General features: G+C 43.9%; 1 protein-coding gene across 1 annotated transcript in view; it reads right to left on the minus strand.

The window, feature by feature from the left end:
- Positions 1–22,069, minus strand: part of znf804b (zinc finger protein 804B) — a 34,345-nt gene that overhangs the window by 3,518 nt on the left and 8,758 nt on the right. Inside the window, exons 3-5 of the mRNA XM_030072109.1 lie at positions 6,558–6,695; positions 1,365–1,495; positions 46–659 (exon numbers count right to left, since the gene is read on the minus strand). Coding sequence (XP_029927969.1) covers positions 46–659; positions 1,365–1,495; positions 6,558–6,695 — 883 coding nt within the window. The remainder of the gene's footprint in view (positions 1–45; positions 660–1,364; positions 1,496–6,557; positions 6,696–22,069) is intronic.

The raw sequence follows: 22,069 nt of genomic DNA on the forward strand, positions 1-22,069 counted from the left end.
CCCCGTCGGCCTCCTCTCGTATTGCCTTGTTGGAAATTTGCTCACTGTCACTTGGTCCAGCGTTGTCAGCACTGGACCAAGGCTTCTGCTGTGTGCTGTGTTTCTGCACTGCCCTCTCCTCTGCAGCCACTATCTCCTTATCGATGTCTTCCATTATGCCCTTTCTTCTTTCTTTCATTTGTTCCTTCTTCTCTCTCTCCTCTTCCTCCAGGTCTGAGAAGACAGATGCGGAGGGTTCCAGCCTGGGCCCCCTGCGGGAGAAGCAGAAGGATACTCCCAATCTGCCTCCAATTCTCTCCCGCCCAGGCAGAGGCAGCTGAGGATACAAGCCCAGGCAAGACTGGGGGTTCACTGCTGGAGTTGGTGAGTTGGAGGCCAGATGTGGCACTGGGCAGGATGCTCCCAGAGAGGTCGGCGGTGGTATCTGGGAAGGACTCTGAGGGCAAGCAGGCTTGGAATGGATGAGTGGTGGTTGGCATAGATCCTCTGGATGCCGGCGGAGAGGGGCTGTCCTGGGCTGCACAGGGGGGAGCCTCTGGGTGTAGGTGGAGGGTTCAGGTCTGTTCTCAGGGCTGTGGTCCCTTGGGTCAGCGTCTCTCCCCTGCTGCCGGTTCATAGCCCTGACTGCTCCTCTTTGACCACGACTCCGACCTGGGGCTCTGCAATGGGAAGCAATAGGACAAACAGAAATTATGTTTACTTCATTACAGTTCACTTCACTTCACTTCACTTCACTTCACTTCTGTACGGCATATGTATTTATACAAACAAAGTCAGTGCTATCATGGAAATTGCACAAGGCCCAATTAGCACTGATAAAGAGAACGTTAATGTCAGTAATGGAAAAATAAAAACAATGGGGCTAGACGCAGAATGATAGTGAGAGTCATTGTAATGCCATTCACACAGCATAATCACCTGATTATAGCAAAACACTCTTCATTGCGCATAATTGCAATCAAGTTGATGATAAAGTGTTATGATGGTTTTGTGCCACTTGTTTTGATTGCTTTAGCTGTGTGAAAGCAAATCAGTTATCAATGAACGTTATCTGCACTCGTCTTATTTACTGCTTTAAAAAACACCTTTCCACTCATTTCTTTTTTTCTCTGAAGAACTCCATCTCCACCGCCCACACATCTTCTGCGCTCAGCATGTCAGCAAGAGTGTATCTTCATGTTATATTTACTTCACCTGTGGCCTGTCTAAGCCAGCTGAGTGCTTTCACATCTGTGGACACACCCATCAAATCTAAGAAACACTGACTGGATGTGACACACTCTAACCCTTCTGGACTCCTGCCCCTGGTTTGATTCCACACACACACACACACACACATTCAAACACATGCTCTTCCCACCCACCGCTGAATTTCCTGTTGCAGCTGTGCTAGTTGGTGCAGGCGTCTGAGAGCTTTCTCCTGTTTGCGCTGGTCCTTCCATGATTTAGAGGCCACATTGCGAGCAAACTCCCTTTGCTTGAGTTCTTTCAGCCTCTGCAGGAAAAGAGAAAGCAAGAGGCAGGAGAGGAGAGAGGGGAAAAAAAAAAGAAAGAGGAGGAAGGAGAAAGAGAGCGAGATTAGTTTTAGGCAGCTCACTCCAGGCAGCTGTCTTTCAAACGATGCACATCAGTCAGCAGCATTTACAGATGCTCTCCTCCCAGCTCGTGTCCAATCAGCTCTATTCAGCCCAGAAGAAAGAGACTTTTCTCCAACATACGGCTTGAGAGAAAACACAGCCCAACCGCTGAATTGTGGATCACAAATGAGTTGTGATGAGTGACACAAGTGATTTAATGGTGGAGGCTCTTTCCAAGTCTATTGGACTGACGTTCTCCCTCATTGCTGCACTTCTGTCTGGGCCTCCTTCAATCCTGTGATGCGCCACTGACATTTCTGAAATGATCGGCCCTTCAGCAGCCGTCAGAGCCTGATTTGAGAAAAGCACTGATCCACTGACACTGACTATTGAGCCAAAGTGGGCTAGACACATTTATTTGTTGCTGTTGTAATTAAACTTTATCAGACACAAGGCCACAGCCACTGTTCGGTGGCAAAATAATTAGCAAGAGCTGCCTGAAAAGCAAAACATTTCTCTGTGAAAAATATTGCACCATTCTGTATTAGTATGGTAAGAACTAAGCAGTGAGAACTGTCTGATCTTAAGCAAACAGGTGGGTCTCGACTTGCATCATACCACAGAGAACAATCGAGTGTGAATGTGACTGAATGTCTATATGTGTGTGTACAATGTGTGTGTGTGTGTGTGTGAGTGTGTGTGAGAGAGAGAGAGAGAAACTATCTGTCTGTAGCCGTAGGTGCGCCAGTCCTCTCAGGGAAACAATGATTCATGCCTCTCTCTCCGCTTTCCTTTTCTGACACACTTTAATCCCCCCTTTATCCATGCTTGGCAGGTGTGTGTGTGCGCATATGTGTGTCTGTGTTTGTCTGTGTGTGTGTCTGTGTGTGTCTGTGTGTGTGTCTGAAGGCTAAAGAGGGACTCAGGAGTTTGGGAATAGCTGCATTAGCGTGCACCACCATCCCTCCTATCTTCCCTCCAGCATATTTTAGCTACCTCAGTGTGCAATCCAGCCATGGCTTATAAATTCAGGATTTGTTGTTTATTTTATATATTTACAAACTTATCCAGTAGGATAAGGTGCAACAGGATTACACCACTCTCACTTTTAGATAATGTCACATTATTATCCAGTCCTATACATTTGACTTATCCTATTCACACACACACGCACACACAGACACACACACACACACACACACAACATACATACACACATACACACACACAAACACAGATCAGATTAGCTTCACAGACATCAGATTTATTTATACACTCTCTCTTCCTGACTCTCGCACACAGATCTTATGCAGGAGCTGACAGTCGTCAGGTTAATCTCTGCTGAGTCTTACACAAGCGGGTGTCTTTTTACATTATCGCTTGATGCTTAACATCCCACTGTCAGCTCGCTGGAGACAGCTTCGAGTGTGTTCCAGTGGAGCAGCACTTGTGGGATTGTCTCTTTTAAACATGTGTATCAGAGTATGGGTGTTCATGCACATGTGTGTCCATGCATGTGTGTCCGTGCACATGTCTACGTGTCTGTTAGCGTACAGTAAGGAGCTTTGAGAGGCTTTGATGCCAGCCTCGTTCTGTGGGAAATATTAATCATTTTCATGCAGAGAGGCATACATAACGAACTATCACCGACGGAAGGAGGAAAGGGGAGGGAAAAGGCAGCCAGGAGCGGAGATCAGAGTAGATCTACTGTATCTGTCCATGGCAATGAGTGTGAAGATGAGACAGAGAGAGAGAGAGAGAGAGAGAGAGAGAGAGGAAGCAGTCTGTAACAGCACGATGGACAGCTCTGAGCATGAATCAAACTATCTTTTGTCTGTAAATATGAATACTTAAGCTTCCTCCTCTTGTATTTGCAGACTTGTAATTCTGCTGGGTCCTTGTTCTGTCTTAAAAACAGGTCACAGTACGAGCAAACCCATAGCTATATTTAGAGCCAAACAAAAAAAGACTGCACTTCGAACCATCATCATTGAGCACAGGGGCCATTTTAAGAGGCAGAGATATTTCCGTTTCCATCTTGAAAGTGGATGCTTCAGTCTTTGGAGATGATGTCATGTCCCCAACAGTGGGAAGCGATATTACTCCTGCTCTCCAACATGCCACGGCGAGTGATGCACTGTGAAGCTCAATCTGTCTGTCAGAGCCTCGATCAATATTCCTTTAGATGTGTTAAGAAGTGCTCAGGCTGAGGCAACATTGGATGAGTCACAGTTGAGTCTGAGTCATATTCACTAGAGCTATAGAATGAGAGATGATATATTATTAGGGAGCAATGATGTGCCGTATATGTGAAGGACTATGCTGATGGGCTGATTGGTCTTTTATTTAAGAACAGCGTAATGCTCTTGTAATGAGCAAATTCTGTAATCAGCAGTAAATGCTGATGAAGCGCTGCATTCAGACATGTTTATCCCTGAATCAATGACAAGGAAAGGAGACAGAGCAAATGCAATCAGCCTCCATTCTCCAAAGCCAATACTCCTGCAGGGAAACTGTCTTCAGCTAGAATTTCATCTGTTGTCTGTTCAGTAGGCAGAGTGTGTATGCCTGTGTGCGACTGTGTGTCTATGTATGTGTGTTCTTATAGTGCCAGTGGCTACTGTCAGCTCAGTGCCTCACACAGCTTGTTTCATGTGCCTGCCGCTGGCTAAAACAAAGCATTAACATTGGCCTGCAGTTGCTTCAATTCATTTTCAAAGAACAATGACAGTGAAGGAACAGTCTTATTCAATGTTTATTTCATGTTGCACAGTGTGGGCGGTCAGAAGTGGGAGGCAGCTTGGCTTGGATGAGAGATATGTTTGAGGATGAGTGTGTACATGGGAAAGTGCACGTGTGTACATCTTTTTTATCTGTGTGTTGAATGTATGTCTTGGGAATGTGGGTATGCGTGTGCGCGTGTTCGTGTGTTTCTGGCATTGCAACAGATAGCTGTAGGAGACTGTGCCGTCAGCAGAGCCTTCAGCTTGTTAGCCCAAGGTGGAGTTAGTGAGCTGAAAGCAGAACACAGGAGAAAACCTGTTGCCAGGACTTCCTCTAATGGTCCACTGGCATCATCTTGTCCAAACTGGAATAACTGAAGCATACTTGAGCTATGACTAATAGATACATGTTCTGTTCGGTGCAAAATGGGGTTTCTTATGTTGGAATAACTTCAAATTGTAGAAGACAGTATATTTTAGGTGCTGCTTTATGCACCAGATACATACAAATCAACTGATTAAAATTTTGAAGCAAGGGAAAACGGGAAAAAAAAAATGTGCGTGTGGAGCTTAAACAACAGTGCAATACTTTTTCACATTTTTCCTTGTTTGTATTTTTACTTTAGTGGATTTGGTCACTATTTTATTTGCTAGGAAAGTCCTGATTATAAGAGCAATCAATCAATCAATCAATAAATCTTTTTTTTATTTAAATCCAACGTATGTAATAATAATATGTAAGGTAATATTTGGGATGTTTTCTGTGTGAAATCCATGCTAGCTAAAAAGGTGGGTCTCAAGCTGATGATTAAAACACCCAACATATTCTGATTCCTTTGGAGAGAGTGGGAGACTATTCGGGGGCCATAAGAGCCGAAAGCAGCTTGTGCATGGGTTTTATTTCTGAATCAGGGACTAGCAAACAGAAGGAGTCACAGGATCTGACGATTTTGGCAGAAGCATATCCAGGGAGGATGTCAGTAATATATTCAGGAGCAAATCCATGCAGAGGTGCAAAAACTAATAACAGAATCTTAAAATAAGTTCTAAAATTTACATGTAAATGGACTTGAACGGAAGAGATGTGTGCTCTCTTCCTTCGTTCTAGTCAAAACAGTGGCTGCAGCTTTCTCCGCAGCTTGTATCTGCCCTCATGTCTTTTTGGGAAGTCCAGTGAGGGGTGTTTCACATTGGTTAAGCCTGTTCACAGTAAGAGCATGCATTAGTCTCTCATGCTACATTCACATGCACACGAATCAATCAGGAGTCGCAAGCCTCCACAACGTTGGCCGCTCGTAGGCGTGTTCATGTGGGCGGGAGGAACAGGATCAAAAAGTACTGGCAATCCAAAAACGGCAATAATTAACTTGTTTCTCAACTTGGTGAGAAAAAAGTACAGATGTACTCATTTTGTATGTACAATTGCACATACAAAATGAGTACATCTGCTGCTCAGCATTGCTGCCTCCATATCTGCACCTGACTGGTGAAACATTGGCCTGACCTTTGTATTCACCTCCTAGTTTGAAAACCAGAAACAACAGTAAAGTTTGTCAAAATCCCCCAAAATGATCCACCAACATTGGCTTCTTAGTTAATTAATTAATCTTAATGAATCATGTGCCCACTATTTGCACATTTTTGAAACATGTTTACTTTATGAAAATGTGGAAGATGCTGATGTTCAGACCATCTCTGGATTCTGGCTACACCACCACCCGAATGGATTGTATGCTTGGTATAACAGAGGGTGATGTTGTGTTTGCAGAGGATAGCTCCTAGGAGGAACATGTACAAACTAAAAAAGGAAGGGGCTTAAAATTGAACCTTAAGGGACACTACAAATAAAGGCAATTTTCTGTGATGAATGGTCCCCCAGGCAGGCAAGGAAGTCACAGTTGATAATGTAGGATCTAAACCAATTTAAATCAGTGCCAGAGAGGCCAACCCACATATGGAGCTTGTATAGAAGGATCTCATGGTCGTTTGTGTTGAAAGCTGTGCTAAGTTCAAGAAGCAGTAAGGTCAGGTTTTTTTGAATCAAGGTTAGGACCATGACTAGTGCTGCCTCAGTGCTATGCCTATCCCAAAAACTGGATTGGAATATGCCAAGAGGACTAACACTGCTTAAAAACTCTGCATGAAAACCAGTGCTCTAGAAGAGTGCCAAGAGATGTAGTATTAGAAATTAAAATGTTTGTGTGTGTGTGTACAGTACCGTGCATGTGTCTAGTTACGGTGCAGGCGCTCCATGTACCTGTTTGTGTGCATGGTCGTAGGAGTTGATGTGGTTGTCAAACTCCTGGTGTCTGAGATACTGCTTGTCACACAGCTCACAGTAGAAAAGAGCCTTCAGATCCTCCACTGAGCAGCCTACAGCCCTCTCTGCACGCTCCTGGAGAGAGAAAGAGGCAGAGAGAGGGAGGAAGAGACAGATCATTGGAGGAATGGGGAAAGAGAAATTGAGAAATCGAGAGCGAGGCATAGACAGGACGAGGCAGAGGGATGAAGCGTTGGATGGGCAGAGCGAGAGAGAAAGAGGAATGGAGTGTTAGCCATTCATTTATAGCATATCTGCATCCAGGAGACATCAGCAGTAATAGCCTCTACATGTGCTCTGCATAAAACTGTTAAACGCCTCCCATTAAAGAATGCTGCTGCTGCTGCTGTTGATGGAGGCAGGACAAAGGCACTGAAGCCCGGGCTTGTGCTCACAACTACTTGAGCCCGGGGACGCATTTAATACAGCCACTACAATAGACAGTAGTACGCTGGCAAATTGTGCATGTGAAGAAAAGAAAGTTCTAGACAGATACACACAGACACACACATACACAGAGAGCACAGGGATAGACAGATACACACACACATACGTAAATGACACATGAACCTCGGGGGATAAATCGCTTGCCTGCATTCCTACATCAGCCGGAGGGCTTTTTTCATCCGACCACATACACAGGCTTGTGTACAGTAAGTGTGTATTTTTGCATGTGTGTGTGCGTGTGTGTGTGTGTCTGTGCGTGTGTGTGTGTGCATTCATGCCATACTCTGCCTCAGAATGTAATTTCCCTCAGGCTAGGGGCTGCCAATAAACACTATTGAATTCTGTTCTACACTGACATGATGGGAATTTAATTTGAGGTTGTCACTTCGCTCTCACTCTCTCCCTCTCTGTCCTTCTCTCCTTCCCTCTGTCTGTCTCTTGCTCTTTCCCCCCTCTCCATGCCGACTTTCTTGCTTTCCCTCCCTTTTCTTCGAACCCTCTCTCTTTCTTCTTTCCTTTGTCTCCTCTTTTCTCCCCGTCTATTTCCCTTTTTCTCTTTTTCCGGCTGGCTCCTCTTCTGTTTGGTGAGCCCTGGGTCAGCCAGTGACAGAGTCTATTGGCCCCAATTTGCTTCAGTAATATGCCTGCACACAGGAACAGAGGAGAGAGAGAAAAGAGAGGGAGGAGAGGAATACAGGCAGCGGAAAAACGACCCTGCCTGCCCCTGCAGATACACACAAACACACACGCACACACACACACACACACACACACACAGAACATTGAGGCTGTCCACCTCACCAGTTAGTACACAGACACACGCACCCAGACACACAAACACATCAACCCACCCACATGCACAACACACACATAGCACAGACGCAAGGCTGTCTCCATGAGATCCCCCACCACACCCCACCCACCCACACACACAAATAAAAAGATATAGACAGATAAAGCAATGAACATGGACTGAGCATGCAGGTACACACAAACACACACATACACACTTGTAAGTGAGGCCTGCCAATTAATTTAGACTTGTACTTCTTGTACTTTTTTACACTTTTGCCATCTGGCATCAGTGAATAGGCCAAGTTATTTTCTTTATATTCCCATGATAGTGTCTCTCTCCCTCCCTCTCTCTCTCTCTCTCTCTCTCTCTCTCTCTCTCTCTCTCTCTCACACACACACACACACACACACAGACTACAACACTGATATTACCACAGAGTCTTACAGTCCCTGCTGTATATGCTGCAAATTTTCAGAAATATAAACGCTGTATTCAAGCAATATTCAACCATGCACACACTCTCTCACACACACACACACACACACACACACACACACACACACGCGCACACACACTCACACACACACACACACACACACACACACACATTTGTGCACACATGGGAGGAATCATTTTCTATCCTTGCTGCTGCTCATTTCATCTGCAGGTAGCCTGCAGCCAGGCTGGAGTGGAGGGGAGGGTGAAGGAAGGACTGAGGTGACACGACTCTCACACACCGAAATCAACAGAAAAGTAACTAATACACATTGATCCTGTGTGTGTGGCTCATGCACACAATTGATCTGTCCTGCAGGCTTAAACCATGACCAGGAAATGATCCAATCGCCTTGTCAGGCATCTCCCTGACTGCTGCTGGTGTGTGTGAGGTGATGAGAGTTTGGGATAATGAATGCAGTGTGTATTTATGTGCTTTTGTGCCTGCCGGAGTGCACAGATATAAATGTGTGTGTGCTTCTATGTGTGGGTAGATACGTGTTTATGAGTTTGTGCATGTGTGTGTGCGTGCGTGTGCGTGTGCATTTGTACCCCCTAACCCTGTCTCCCCACCTCTCTGCATTCTGTCAGACTAATTATTATAACAGTGTAAAAATTTGTATGGAGGGAGGGGTGTACATGTACATAAAAAAATGTGTGTGAATATGAGCAGAGCATCAGAGCAGAAACTTTTGTTTATGTGTGTGTGTGTGTGTGTGTGTGTGTGTGTGTCTGCGTGCACAAGCCATTTGTTTGTGTCAGAGGCGCCCTGACAGCTCCGGCATGTGATTCACCATTTTCTTGCTGAATACTTAATCAAATATGAGAGGTTTCATTTACATTGCGTACACACACCCCACCAAGTCTTCGCTTCATCTGACTGTATACCTCAGCACACCCGCACACACACAAACACAAATGTGAATGCGTACACACGGAATACCTGCACAAGCACACAGCCATGCACAAACACACACACTTATGCATGCACACTCATACACAATCTGACAGCCTGTTATACTGGTGCTAAATTAATCCAGACCTCAATTTCCCTCACCAGCATAAATCTGTTTGCAGAAAGAGCACAATTGATATCCACGGGCCTGAATGGGCAGTGATTGTTTATATTATTAAGTGTACGCTTGTATGCGTGTGTGCTACCGTGCTTTGTTCTTTTGCTTTTCCTCAATTTGTGACACAAGTGGTATGCTATCCCTCTTCATAGCTGAAATTATGCTACAAATCAAAACCATGCAAAACCATAACCGTAGATGCAGACACACATATGCATACACACACACAGGTACACAGACACATGCAATTTAATGTTTCAAACTAGTGTGGAAATGAGCAGGTCACACGGTAAGTGCTTTGCACATGTGATTTGTCTTCCCATGAGAATGCGAGCTCCGGAAACTAATAATATACAGTATGTTCATGAAAAACACTACAAAATTAATATGCTCCCCAAGGGCCCTCTAAAGGTTCCACAGATTGAAATTGTCGCGGTGACGTGAGATAACCTGGTGCTGTGTTTATGTTGAGTTTTATTCCCACGGATCCCACAGTTCAGACATACTGAGATGAAGCTGATCAGATATCGTTACTAGTAGAGGCATTACAACTTGGAGTCTCATTCCAATTGTGATTCACCATGAAATGTTTTCAAAACATCACAGAAGCTAGCAAAAAATAGGACAAAACATCATTCAGTCGCATGCATAATCAACAGAATAAGTAGAATAAATCCAACAAAAGAGAGAGAGAGAGAGAGAGAGAGAGAGAGAGAGAGAGAGAGAGAGAGAATGAGAGAAAGAGAGAGAGAGACTGCAGATTCTCTCAGTTCAAATGAATAAACTTCCACTGGACAGAAATGCATTTACTGTGATTGGGAGGTTTCATTTTATAGAATAATCAAGAAATGGAATATCAGAGGATCAACATGCAATCCACTTAAGCCATTAACTCTGTACTTCTGCCACAGCATTTATGTCCTTCACATTTAATGAACCACTACTGGAAATGAACCAGCAGCTCAACTGTTGCACTTAGTATTGCTGCAAAATAAAGTGAAGTAAGGTAAAGCCTCAATGTAAACACGAACAGGTACAATGAAACTAATGTACATGAGGTGATGGCACAGGAAAAGAAACAACACAAAATGCCCTTTGAAATGTATGCCACTGCAAACTGTACAGGGCTGGGCTGGACAACAAGCAACACTGGGAAGATCCAAAACACTCTCTCTCTCTCTCTCTCTCTCTCTCTCTCTCTCTCTCTCTCTCTCTCTGTCTTAGTGTGTGTATAACTGGTTAAATGGCTGTCACATTATGCGTGTCATCGATACCTCTTTCACACATCGATACACTGTCAAATGGTCCTGTTGAAAATCAATATATATTGGCAAATTTAAAAAGAAAATACTCTAGCTGTTGACCTTGCTGTGTATCCTTGTAATACTACTTGTCTGATCATAAAACAATAATGGCAGAAAAATGTTTTGGTTTTGTCCGCATATTGACCATGTGCATCTTTATAAAATCCAAAGGAGCGCACATACTTTGTTTTGGCCGAAAACACACCCAGCTGCAGATCTGTCATTTTGGATCAGAGTGCGGACTGTGCAGGTTATAGAGTTACACTGCCCTCAAAAGCATTACATTGCAAAAATAAATGAATAGCTGCAAGTAATTAGGATTTATTATAATTTTCATTGATGCCTAAAACATTTCTTAATGTAATAATAAATAATAATAAACGCCCTCAAGTTACAGGAACACACTATGTGTCCATGTATTCAACAGAGAGGACTGGAGGGAAGGGGCTGAAGGGTACAACAGGTAAGAAGAGATGAGAGAAGAGAAGAGAAGAGAAGAGAAGAGAAGAAAAGAAAAGAAAAGAAGAAAAGAAAAGAGAACAGAAGAGAACAGAAGAGAACAGAAGAGAACAGAAGAGAACAGAAGAGAAGAGAGTGACAGGAATGCAGAGCTGTAAGCAGGAAAGCTTTATGAATTCAGACTTTTAATTGCAACTGTGCATTGTGAAAACAATTCAATAAACAATTCATAATTGTTTATCAAGCCTAATTAAGTCTTTAATTAGATTCAGCTATAATTATCACCCTAGTTTGGCCACTGTAATGAATGGAAACAATGCCATTTGTGATAAAAACAAATCAGTAAATCTGTTTGCCTCCCTCTCTGTCCCTCTCTCTGTCTATTTACATGTATCTGTCCTTGTGTTTTTTTTTCCCGGTCTGTCTCCAAGTATTCCTGTGATTCTCTTCCTCAGACACATACATACTCACTCCCACACATATGCATGTGCAAGTGGGGAGAGCCTGGCAGAATGAGAGTCCGGCAGCGTGATTGCTGGCCATTCTTGTGCAGCTAATGACAGCTGACCTGAGGGCTGAGCTGCTTGTTACTGTAATGACCGGTAGATCTCAGCAGCAGACACACGTGTACGCACACTCACACACACACACACACGCACATACACAGCCAAACAGGATAGCTGAGTGTTAATGAGCTGATATTTGCAGCCCAAAAGCAGCTCCCTTGACGGCCTTTAATATGTCTCTGTGGCCAGTACCCATCCATTTGTTTATTTGAAGTGTGTATATAGATGTGTGTAGTGTCTTAGTTTATGTCTGTGTCAATGTACAACCAACTTAGTAAGCGTGTGTGTATCTGTGTTTGCTCCAGTCCATTAGACCCAGTTAGAAGTATAGCCAAAACAAGTAGACAGAGTGACCATCGCCAAAATCGCAGATGTGTTGACCATAGATATGGTCATTAGGGTTTTATTATGGCCAAAAGGACAGATGTGTTAGTCCCCGTGTATTACATCATCACGCCCACTGCCAGGAACCAACTCTGTGAAATAGACACTAGTCAGGCCTGGCTAAATAGAACACAAAAATAAAAAGAACATTGTGAAGCCCAGTATGCTGTAACATCGTTAGATTTGCAGCACCCTAATACTACAAACATGGAATAACAGCAAGTGTACCTCATCCTGTGCCAGATATGTCAGGACTAATTGGGTTGCTGTGGTTTCCCATGTAAACCATGTGGATGTGGTTAAATTCAGTATTTCACTTTTGTAGACCATTTGTTTTTAGATTTTGCTGAACAGTATAATACATTGAACTTCATTTTCAGTGTTTACAAGTTCAGTAGACTGAATCGCAGTGTGTGTTTACAGTAACTTTTGGATAGAAAACCCCTGTGTCATATACATACAGTATAAGTTCAATGGCACAGAGCAAATGAGGATGAAAGAACAAGTAACAGCTGAGACGTAATAAAATGAAATATTGTTGTTTTGGGGGGGTTCCAGGTAATGGTAAAGACTGGAGAACAGGTCCGATTTTTCAGATTTCCATCTCTGAAGAGTACACTTGGTCATTAAACTACCAACCTTAAACTAGCCCGACTGGAAAGGACACCAACTAAGCAATACAGCAACACCATAAAATATTCACATCAGACACATCAGATTAGTACAATTACGGCTTGAAAATGACAACAGAAATAATAAAATCTGCCAATCTCACAAGCCCTTGTGATTCAAATGAACTATTATGTCTATTATGACTGTTATGTCCCACTGTCGTGCCTATTCATGACTATAAGCTACTGTTTACGTTCGGATCTTGCAGAGAGGAAGCTTCCGCCCTTTCATTTTTTTGGCATTTCTGCTGTATTTGATAGTGACAGAGAGAGCCAGGAAAGGCAGGAAAGAGAGAGGGGATGACGTGCAGCAGCTGGCATGGGCCAGATTTGAACTCAAGGCACTTCGGTAATGACTTAGCCTAGATATATAGTATGTGCTCAATCAAGTTGTAGACATTTCAGATAACCATACCAGCCACTTCAACCATCTGTATATGTTTTACCAGGTCAATACAGGTCTGTAACACAAGTAACATGGCTCCACCAGTCAACTATGTCCAAATCAATATGAAATGTTTACTTTTTCCATTGATCAATAGCTTCTCCAGTACAGATACACTTCTGTCTTCTTTTATCCTTAAGTTTTATCCACTCAACATTAGCTACTTGCAGGTTTTTGATTTCTTTGCTCTTCTGGACGGTCTTTCTACTGCTGACATGGCTACTGAGTGAGCAGAGAGGAAAACAACCTCTCTGCTTTAAGCTCACCCACAGCACTGTGTTCGCACATCACCTCCTTGCTCATGCATCTTAATGCACATGCTTGAAAACCACATAAGTGTTTTTGTTCTTGCTCAGGGACCCCATTTGCTCTCTAACAGCGGTAGTGGCCAAAAACTCAACTGGTCATCTTTCAGTCCAGCATCAGGATGACCAGACATCCTGCTTTGTTTGTACTGCGCAGGATGTTGGTTCTTGGCCATGTCCCAGATTTTGATTGATGCTTTGTTGCCAAATAATATGCATTTTTCAATAGTCGCAACCCTGGAGAACACACAAGCATTTATTTCACCTGGGCTATGCTCCACCCAGCTATGACGTGGTGGTTAGATTTGTTTTGTGAAGGCAGGTGCATGGATGCATGAGCCACATATTCCGTTCTGAGAGGATAGCTAGGGCGGCACACAATATGTCAACAACAACAAAAGATGCATGCAAAACTGGGTAGCCTAAGGACTGGCTTGCTTTTATAGTAGTGTTGACTTTATAATTTTGCTTAACCTTACTTTAGGCTCTGAAATAAGATTTATCTGACAGTACCTTTATCTGACATTTACCAGCATTTCTTCTGCACATATTCAGTAGGTGGTGAACAAAAGGTGCATAGAAGAAACTAATATAAAAGAAAAAAAAATATATGGTTGTCAACAACACCATGCAGTTGCCATGTTCATAAGCATGTAGGTTTAGTGGGGTGGTTTTTCTGCCCTAAGCCATTTCGCCCACTGATGTAATGCGTCGTGAACCGGTTTACCTAAAACAAACACACCAACTCTTTCCATGTGGGACTTCTGTCTACAGCCTGGCTTTCATCCAACGGCTATGAAGAGAGCAGTGAAGGCTGTCAGTCAAAGGGCTGAGTTGCTTGTCAGTCAAATTCTGTGCACGTGGGGTTAAGTGCAGACCTCTGCTGTCACAGGCTTTGCTGCGCCTGCCAGGGAAGCTGACATTAAGCCATGGCAGATGCTACTAAAATGCAACGGACACACTGCACTCATTATCCTCTCATTATGTCTGTCATATAGCAAAAGTCTGTAACTTGTTTATCAGTGTTTTTCATTCAGTTAGATAGGCATTTATGCTACATCTCAGTGTTGATAACATAATGATGTTGTAAAAGCGACTACATCATATATTTCCACACGAACTCAGTTTGTCCCACGTTTGGCTCTTTGCATCTAGTCACCCAAATCCAGCATGAATCACCTGCCTTTGCCTACTTCTGCTCTCTCTCTTTGTCTCTTGTCAAAATATGTGAAGTAAAGTTACCTCTTCATCTGACCTTTAAAGCTGAGCAACATGCAAGAACAAAGCAAATAAATAAATGATGACTAGATTATATTTGCTAATTTGCACTGTGGCCTTTTCTTGTGTTGTTGTGTTGCTGAATTGCAGAGTAGGCTACCTCTCTTGATTTGATCCCTGAGCTCTGTGTCTGTGTTGTTTAAAATGAATGTTGTCTTTATATTTAATCCTGCATCTGGCTCTTCAGACAAATTTTCTCCCTTGCGGGACTGTATGCCACGATCAGGTTAAATGCATTAAATTTGTTCGGTTAAAAATAATTCAGCAACACTCAACAGATCTGTAGACTATCTATAGAAAGTGAGAGAGGCAGAAGAGCTTCAGAGACTGTATTTGCAACCTGTGACATGTCACATCCAAATATAGATAAAAAGGTGAAAGTGAAATGAGAGGAGTGAGGTTACAAAGCTGCTTTTGTCTGGAGCCAGGAAAAAGCCTGTGGTGCGGACAAATCACACTCCTCTCCTGTTGTCATAAATCTATGATCAGTCACAAGGCCCAACCAAACGATCGCTCAGCCAGTGATTAAAAATTAATTCCCTGTCCATCACATTGCAAGGCTAAGGAACTCCACCACTGATCTGTCCAGCCCTCCCCGGTTCTTTCCCCCTCTTTTTTCCTCTATCTCCTTCTGTCTCCTTTTCATTCAACAGGGATACCTTATTCTCACTGAGTTATTCATGTGTTGTAGCATCGTTGATCAATCCTATTCATTCCCACATTTAAAATCTGCCCACCTCCCAGCATGCCCCCCTCCCTCTCCATACCTCTGTTCATGCCATCCTGAATGCAATACGAGCACAGCCTCTGGCTTGTGCAAGATCAAGTGAAACTGATTAACATGGGCATTGCATAGCTTAGAGACAAAAAAATAGGAGAGGACATTTTCTTAAGACATTTTCTCTAGTTGAGTGAACATGACCCACAGTTCCTTTCCAGCCGTTTTTGGGAATAAAATGCATGCGCTGGATGGGAACAGTGTACAAGCAGACAAAGCACGTAAGGATGCATGAAAATGTTCTAAAACACACACATATACACACACATACGCACACACACACGCATGCACATGCGTTCTCCAAACTCCGGTCTCCGCTGTGTATTTTAATGTATTTTCATAATACCGCGGCTCATTCACCATGCTCTTCAGGGATCTGCATTTGTATCTCTAAAAGGCGAAGGTTTCCCCTCCCTTCCTCTCAGTGCACATTAAGACGAACATCATAAACCAATTAGAGGGAAAGAAATAGTGGAGGTTACAAAGGAAGGAGAGGTGAAAAAGAGGAAAAATGATCATGAACCTGACTTTGTTGCTGCAGCTCCTACATGTGTATATCATGTCGCTTGAGTTTGTTGCCATCTCTCCTTTTCTTGCAACTCTCCTTCTCTGGTCTTCCTCTCAGCTCATCTCTCCACACCTACTCTCTGTGGTCAAAATGAAAGAACCTTTACTTTGCTAAGCCAAAGGACAGCCTTGGATGTCTCGAATAGAGATCTGACCGTCTCCTATCCTTTCAGTCTATCCATCTCCTCCAACTCTACCTACTCATATTTTTAGAGTGTCTCTCTGTGTCTCATGGGGTATCTCTCTTTCCCCCCTCTCTCTCTCTTTCGCTGTCTCTGTCTCGTTCTCTCTAATGCACTGAAATAGTTAAGTGTTTGTCCGTAATGATCCCACTGTCCCCATGTGTCTATCAGGGGCCTCTCGTCTCTCTGTAAATGTCATCTCCAGCATTAAATGGTTTCCCCTCCCAGCTGGCAGAAAAATGGAATTATATGGACCATACAGTCCTGACATTTAAATTAGAAACACAACAGAAAAACCTGCCCAGGTAAGTGGATATACAGTGTAGTGAGGTGGCAGATACATGGTAAACACATGCCTATACACACACACACACTCTGATATGCTGTCTATCACATCCCTGTCAGCCGAGATGAGGCCGCTGATTGACAGCTCTAAAGAGGATAGCGTGGCTATCAGTTAAAGTGATCAAACCAAGAGTGTAATCTGTCAGTGTCTGATGATGCAGATTAGGATAAGGATGAAAGACAAGATTAAGAAGACGAAGGTAATCAGTTTGCCGATGACAGATGATTAGAACAGGATTAATATAATCGAAGATTACACGCTGCACTCGTAACACTCGGCTGAGTCTTGCCGGCTCAGAAACTTGCAGATGAGAAGCGGGAGTGCTGCAAAGGGAGAGCAACGGACAGCGAAACAGAGCTACGAGTTGCTGTTGATTTGAGAAATGAATGCTTTCTTTCAGGCATTTATGATTGCGGCATCTTTTGAAGGTCGTGTGTGAGCATTTGTGTGTGTGTGTGTGTGTCAGTGCATGTGTGCGTGTGTTTGTGTGGGCATGTTTGGCGTGTGAGCTCGGCTCTGCTTCATTTGTGCTATCACGGAATAACACGAGTGTTTCCACTAAGAGCGAGCAGCCTCTCCTCTGGAACATTACAGAATGTGAATATGTGTGCTTGATGGTGCTACAGAGGAAACGGCTGAAATGAACTGTCCTGCTTCAATGCCATCGCGCGCAAACACACACTCAAACAGACACACACACACACACATACACTCAACTTGTTCTGTGATGCACATCAATCCAACTTTGTCAAAGCTGGCTTGGCTCTTCTCAAAGAATGTGTAACAGTTAAGACCGCATGCTGGCCAAGGACTGAATTCCCATCAGGACCTCCTCTGCTTTCAACATCGCTCTCTCTCCCTTCCATCTCTCTGCTCCCCTCGTCTCTTTCTTTCGCTATTTGCCTCTCTATCGTTCCCAACTTTTATCCAGCCCTCTGTATGGCTGCATTAGTATGTATGGCTGTGTAGCTCAGGGTTTAGAGGTTTATGTCTCCTAATAGACAGAGATTTGTCCTGTCACACCAACACCCACATACAGCTTACAGAGAGAGACAGAGAGAAGGAGAGGGAATGACTCTCTCCTTCTGTCTCTATAGAGGGAGAGAGAAAGAACATTTATGTTCCTGTCTTATCTCCAGAGAGAAAGGTTCCATTTCTGTACAGTCAAATCATAAAGCATTCATTTGTGGCTTTCTCTTCACTTCTCCCACGCTTTCAATCCTCTCGTCTTTCCCCCCCTCTCCCCTGATTTCTCTCTATCTCTCTACCCCTTTCTCTCTTTTCTCTCCCTCTGTCTCTCTCTCTCACTCTCTCTCTCTCTGTGATTGGATTAAGTCCTACGAAACAGAGTGAGGAGAAGATGAGGAAAGGATGAGAGCTTATTAAGCATGTGAGAGGTGAGATGACATTAAGCTGTGGGAAAAGAGATTGAGGAAGAGGTGTGTGTGTGTGTGTCTGTGCATGTGAGTGTGTACGTATATGTGTGCGTGTGGGTGCACATGTGTGCAGGAGGAGTGTGTGTGTGTGTGTGTATGTGTGTATGGCACATTGCTGTATTTATCCTCCCAGAAAGAAGGTAGGGTGAGAAGAGGGAGGAAGTGAGGCGTTTAGCTGTGGAGCACTTTAATCAAGGGGCGAGCAATCCTGCATGACCCGCTCTGTCATCCATTATTGATGCCTGCCTCAGCCAGGCTGATGAATCATTAAGCCACTTGTCAGGCCTGGGAATTCTGCCTCCTTCTCGGCCCATGACACTCATTTACATAAATCACACGCTGCTTTTTTTTCTCTCTTTTTTTCCCCCCACATACATACATACATACAAGCGCACTCTCACATACAAGCACACACAAAGTTCACAGACTTTTGCGTGCTTTGCGGTATGCATGGATCCCACTATTTTTCCAAAGCTTTTCCAAGCACACACATATGCACACACACACACACACACACATACGCAGGCATTCCTCTAATACCTGGGAGAGACAAGTTAACTTGAACTGCGAAGACAGAATTTGGAGCAGGGCTTACTTGTGCTGATCACGACAAGCTCTCAGCATCTGCACCACCTGCATACTTAGATGGAGAACAATACGTTCCAGATCCCAAGGACCTCACGCTATATTGGTTTCCTTTTACTAGACAACAGACATCTGTTTTGCATATGTAATCCAAACAATCACACACTCACCTAACACACACACACACACACACACACACCTAACTTTTCAGAAAGCGAGTGAGAGAGGAGAGAGGAGCAGCGATAGAGTGAGAAACAAAGAGAATGCAGAGAGAAACAGATCTTGCCGAGTTTGCAGAGGTTGTGTTTACTTCTTGCCTCTGGGCTTTGTGGCAGAGGAAAACTGGAGAATCTTAGGGAAATTGATGAATACCCATGACATGCAGGCATACATGCTGACACACACACAGACTCCTGGATACACACAGACAAGCACACACACACACACACACACACACACACACACACACACACACACACACACACACACACACATACCACCCACACATTTCTACTCATCTTTTGCAGGCTTCCCTCTCCTTTCCTCTCCTCTCCTCTCCTCTCCTCTCCTCTCCTCTCCTCTCCTCTCCTCTCCTCCTCTCTTCCTCTCCTCTCCTTCACACTCTTCCCCATCCTCCTGCTGATTCTATTTCTTTTCATTCAATGTAGTGACTAATCCAGTACCACAGGGTAAGAATATACCTCACAGCAAGGGTAAGGAGGCCCCACGGTGGACACACACACACACACACACACACACACACACACATGCACACGCACAACCTCAGTCATGCACAAACGCAAACCCACACACATACAGAGGATGCAGGCACCCTGCCCGTATAAAGGAGGTAGCCAAGGCCTTGTGGCTGGTGGCTGGTAGCTGGAGGCTGCTTGCAGACCACTGCGATCCTGCCATCCTGGCAGCATGCAGAACATTTCTGCACAGCGTTAAGCCGAGCGCCTGGCATCTCCAATCTGCTAAACACTGGAATTCTGTTTCTCATGGTAATTGCGGTGGGTTGCGCTCTCCATAATGGCTGATGTGAGGGAGAAAAGCTGGTAGAAGTAAACGGCATGAATTATTAGTGTCCGCATCACGGGTGCACTGCTGGTGGAGGTAAGTCTGATATAATGTGATGTGTTGTTACTGATGCGTGACCGACCCTGTTCTATCCCTGTGTCCTAGTAGCTCCCATCTGCTCTAATACATAAACATGAGAGCACAACCCAATGAACACACATGAGGGCACATGCAATGTTATTATAATGCTACATGCAGCTTTATCTCTTTTGTTCTCTTGGTTGTCTTACTGGGTTTTGGTTGTGTATGCACAAGTGCATATTACGTGTGCATACACACACACACACACACACACACACACACACACACACACAACTTTAATACGGTAATAAGCTGATAATGCCCTCTCCATCTCCCTGGGTCCTTGACCTCAACAGTGACCTTTTGTTCCAGTCACATTCCCGCAGAGCAATCTGTCAGAGGTCAGAGGGGAGAGGTGAAGGGTCAGGGTAAGGGGTTGTAGCTGAGGCAGCACAAAGATGAAAGCCACTTTAGAGGTTCTGGAAAGCGCATTTATAAAAAAATGATTTTTGTTAGCATAGATATTTCATATCAAAGTAATGATTCAAAAGTGCTTTAATCCTGAGAGCCAAATCTATCAAATCTTGCCAAATCTATTTTAATCCCACAGCTGCTGCATGTGTCCTCTTCTTTCAGCATTGCTGATGCACTATAGGTTCAAGTCAAGTGCCATTATGACGACAAACATCTGAACAAATTGCAGCATATATACTCATTATCATTGGAGTGACCTTGTTGCTACACACCTTTGGCTACTTGATGGGCAGAACATTTCTGAATGCACTGCATGCAAATTTTATACTATGAAATTCACATTCTGATTTCAACCTCAGTCACCCGGGTAAAACTATTTTCACTTTATCAAAGCGATGACCTCAAGGGGTTTCGCATTATGTTATTGGAGTAGCCAGCTGTGCAACACATGCCAAACAGTAGGCGATTCTGTGCATGCCGAAGCATTGCAAAACATGAAAGCCTTGATCTATGTCAACGATTTTAGGGCGCTGAAACTCGTTCGTATGCATTAAAATTCCTCTGCCACTTTGATCTATAAATGCAAAGTGCCTGCTCGACTTCATTCAGTCGCAGTCATTTTTATAAATCGCCCTTATGCACATGGAAAGTGAAAAAATGATCTGAAGATCAAGCTGAGGATGAAATCCGACTTGCTTTATTCTGAGGGAGGCCCTAGGTCTCTGTTAGTCTGGGAGTAATGTCTGGGCTTCTGCTCAACCAAGAGGTGGTGGTTCACAGTCTCTCTTTCCAGTGAGTCATCTCTCCTGCAGAAGAGAGATAATTAATTTGTCTGAGCTCCTCTTAACCCTGGACTGCATGTCAGCACAGGAGACACACATGGGGATGCAGGCATACGGCCGTGAGTGTGTGTACTGTGCACACATGCATGTGCGTGCGGGCACACATGCGCCACAAGTTAATGGAGCAATAATTATGAGCCCACATCAGTCACTGCACGGAAGAATGGATACAGGTAGAGCAACAAAGTGAGAGGCAGAGACAGGGAGTAAAATGGAGGTTATTGAAGAAAAACAATACCTGACCCTCATTGTTCTCTTCTTTCAAATAAAGACCTCCTTTTTTTTCTCTTTCATTCCTTCCAGGAATTTTCAGCAATAATGCTGCCACAATATTACTCTCATCTCTGCCACACACAAACCCACACATACACCTACTGTACACACATGCACACACACACTCTCTCTCTCACACACACAAAGATACAACGGCCTAAACAACTGAACCTTCGACCTGCTAAAAAATGAATGGGCTGGAGAGATGAGAAGAAAAGCAATAGGAGAGAAAGATGAGGGGAAAGTCAGGGAGAGGGGGATGAGGAGAAAGGTATTGGATGGTGGACAGAGGAATGGATGAACGGAGAGGCAGAAGTGCACTGGCAAATGGAATACATGATAGGAACAAAGAGCAAAGAGAGAGAGAGAGAGAGAGAAAAAGACCGCAGGAGAAAGTCACGCTGGGAGAATGAAAGAATGGAAGAGCAAACCTTCAGTGACACACAAGCGTCTAATGAGTGTGAAACAAAAACACACTCGCTCCTCTCGCATGTCATCTTACCATCAAAGTTTTCTCAGGACTTTTGTGTGTGTTTTTCGATAACCCCTGATGTGAAGTAGATGTGTGTGTGTGTTTTCTGAGTGTCTTTCAGCGATTACCTGGGCTGGTGTTCCAGATGGTTCATCAAACACCCACTA

The sequence above is a fragment of the Myripristis murdjan genome, chromosome 16, assembly GCF_902150065.1.
Source record: "Myripristis murdjan chromosome 16, fMyrMur1.1, whole genome shotgun sequence".
In the NCBI taxonomy this organism is placed as follows: domain Eukaryota; kingdom Metazoa; phylum Chordata; class Actinopteri; order Holocentriformes; family Holocentridae; genus Myripristis; species Myripristis murdjan.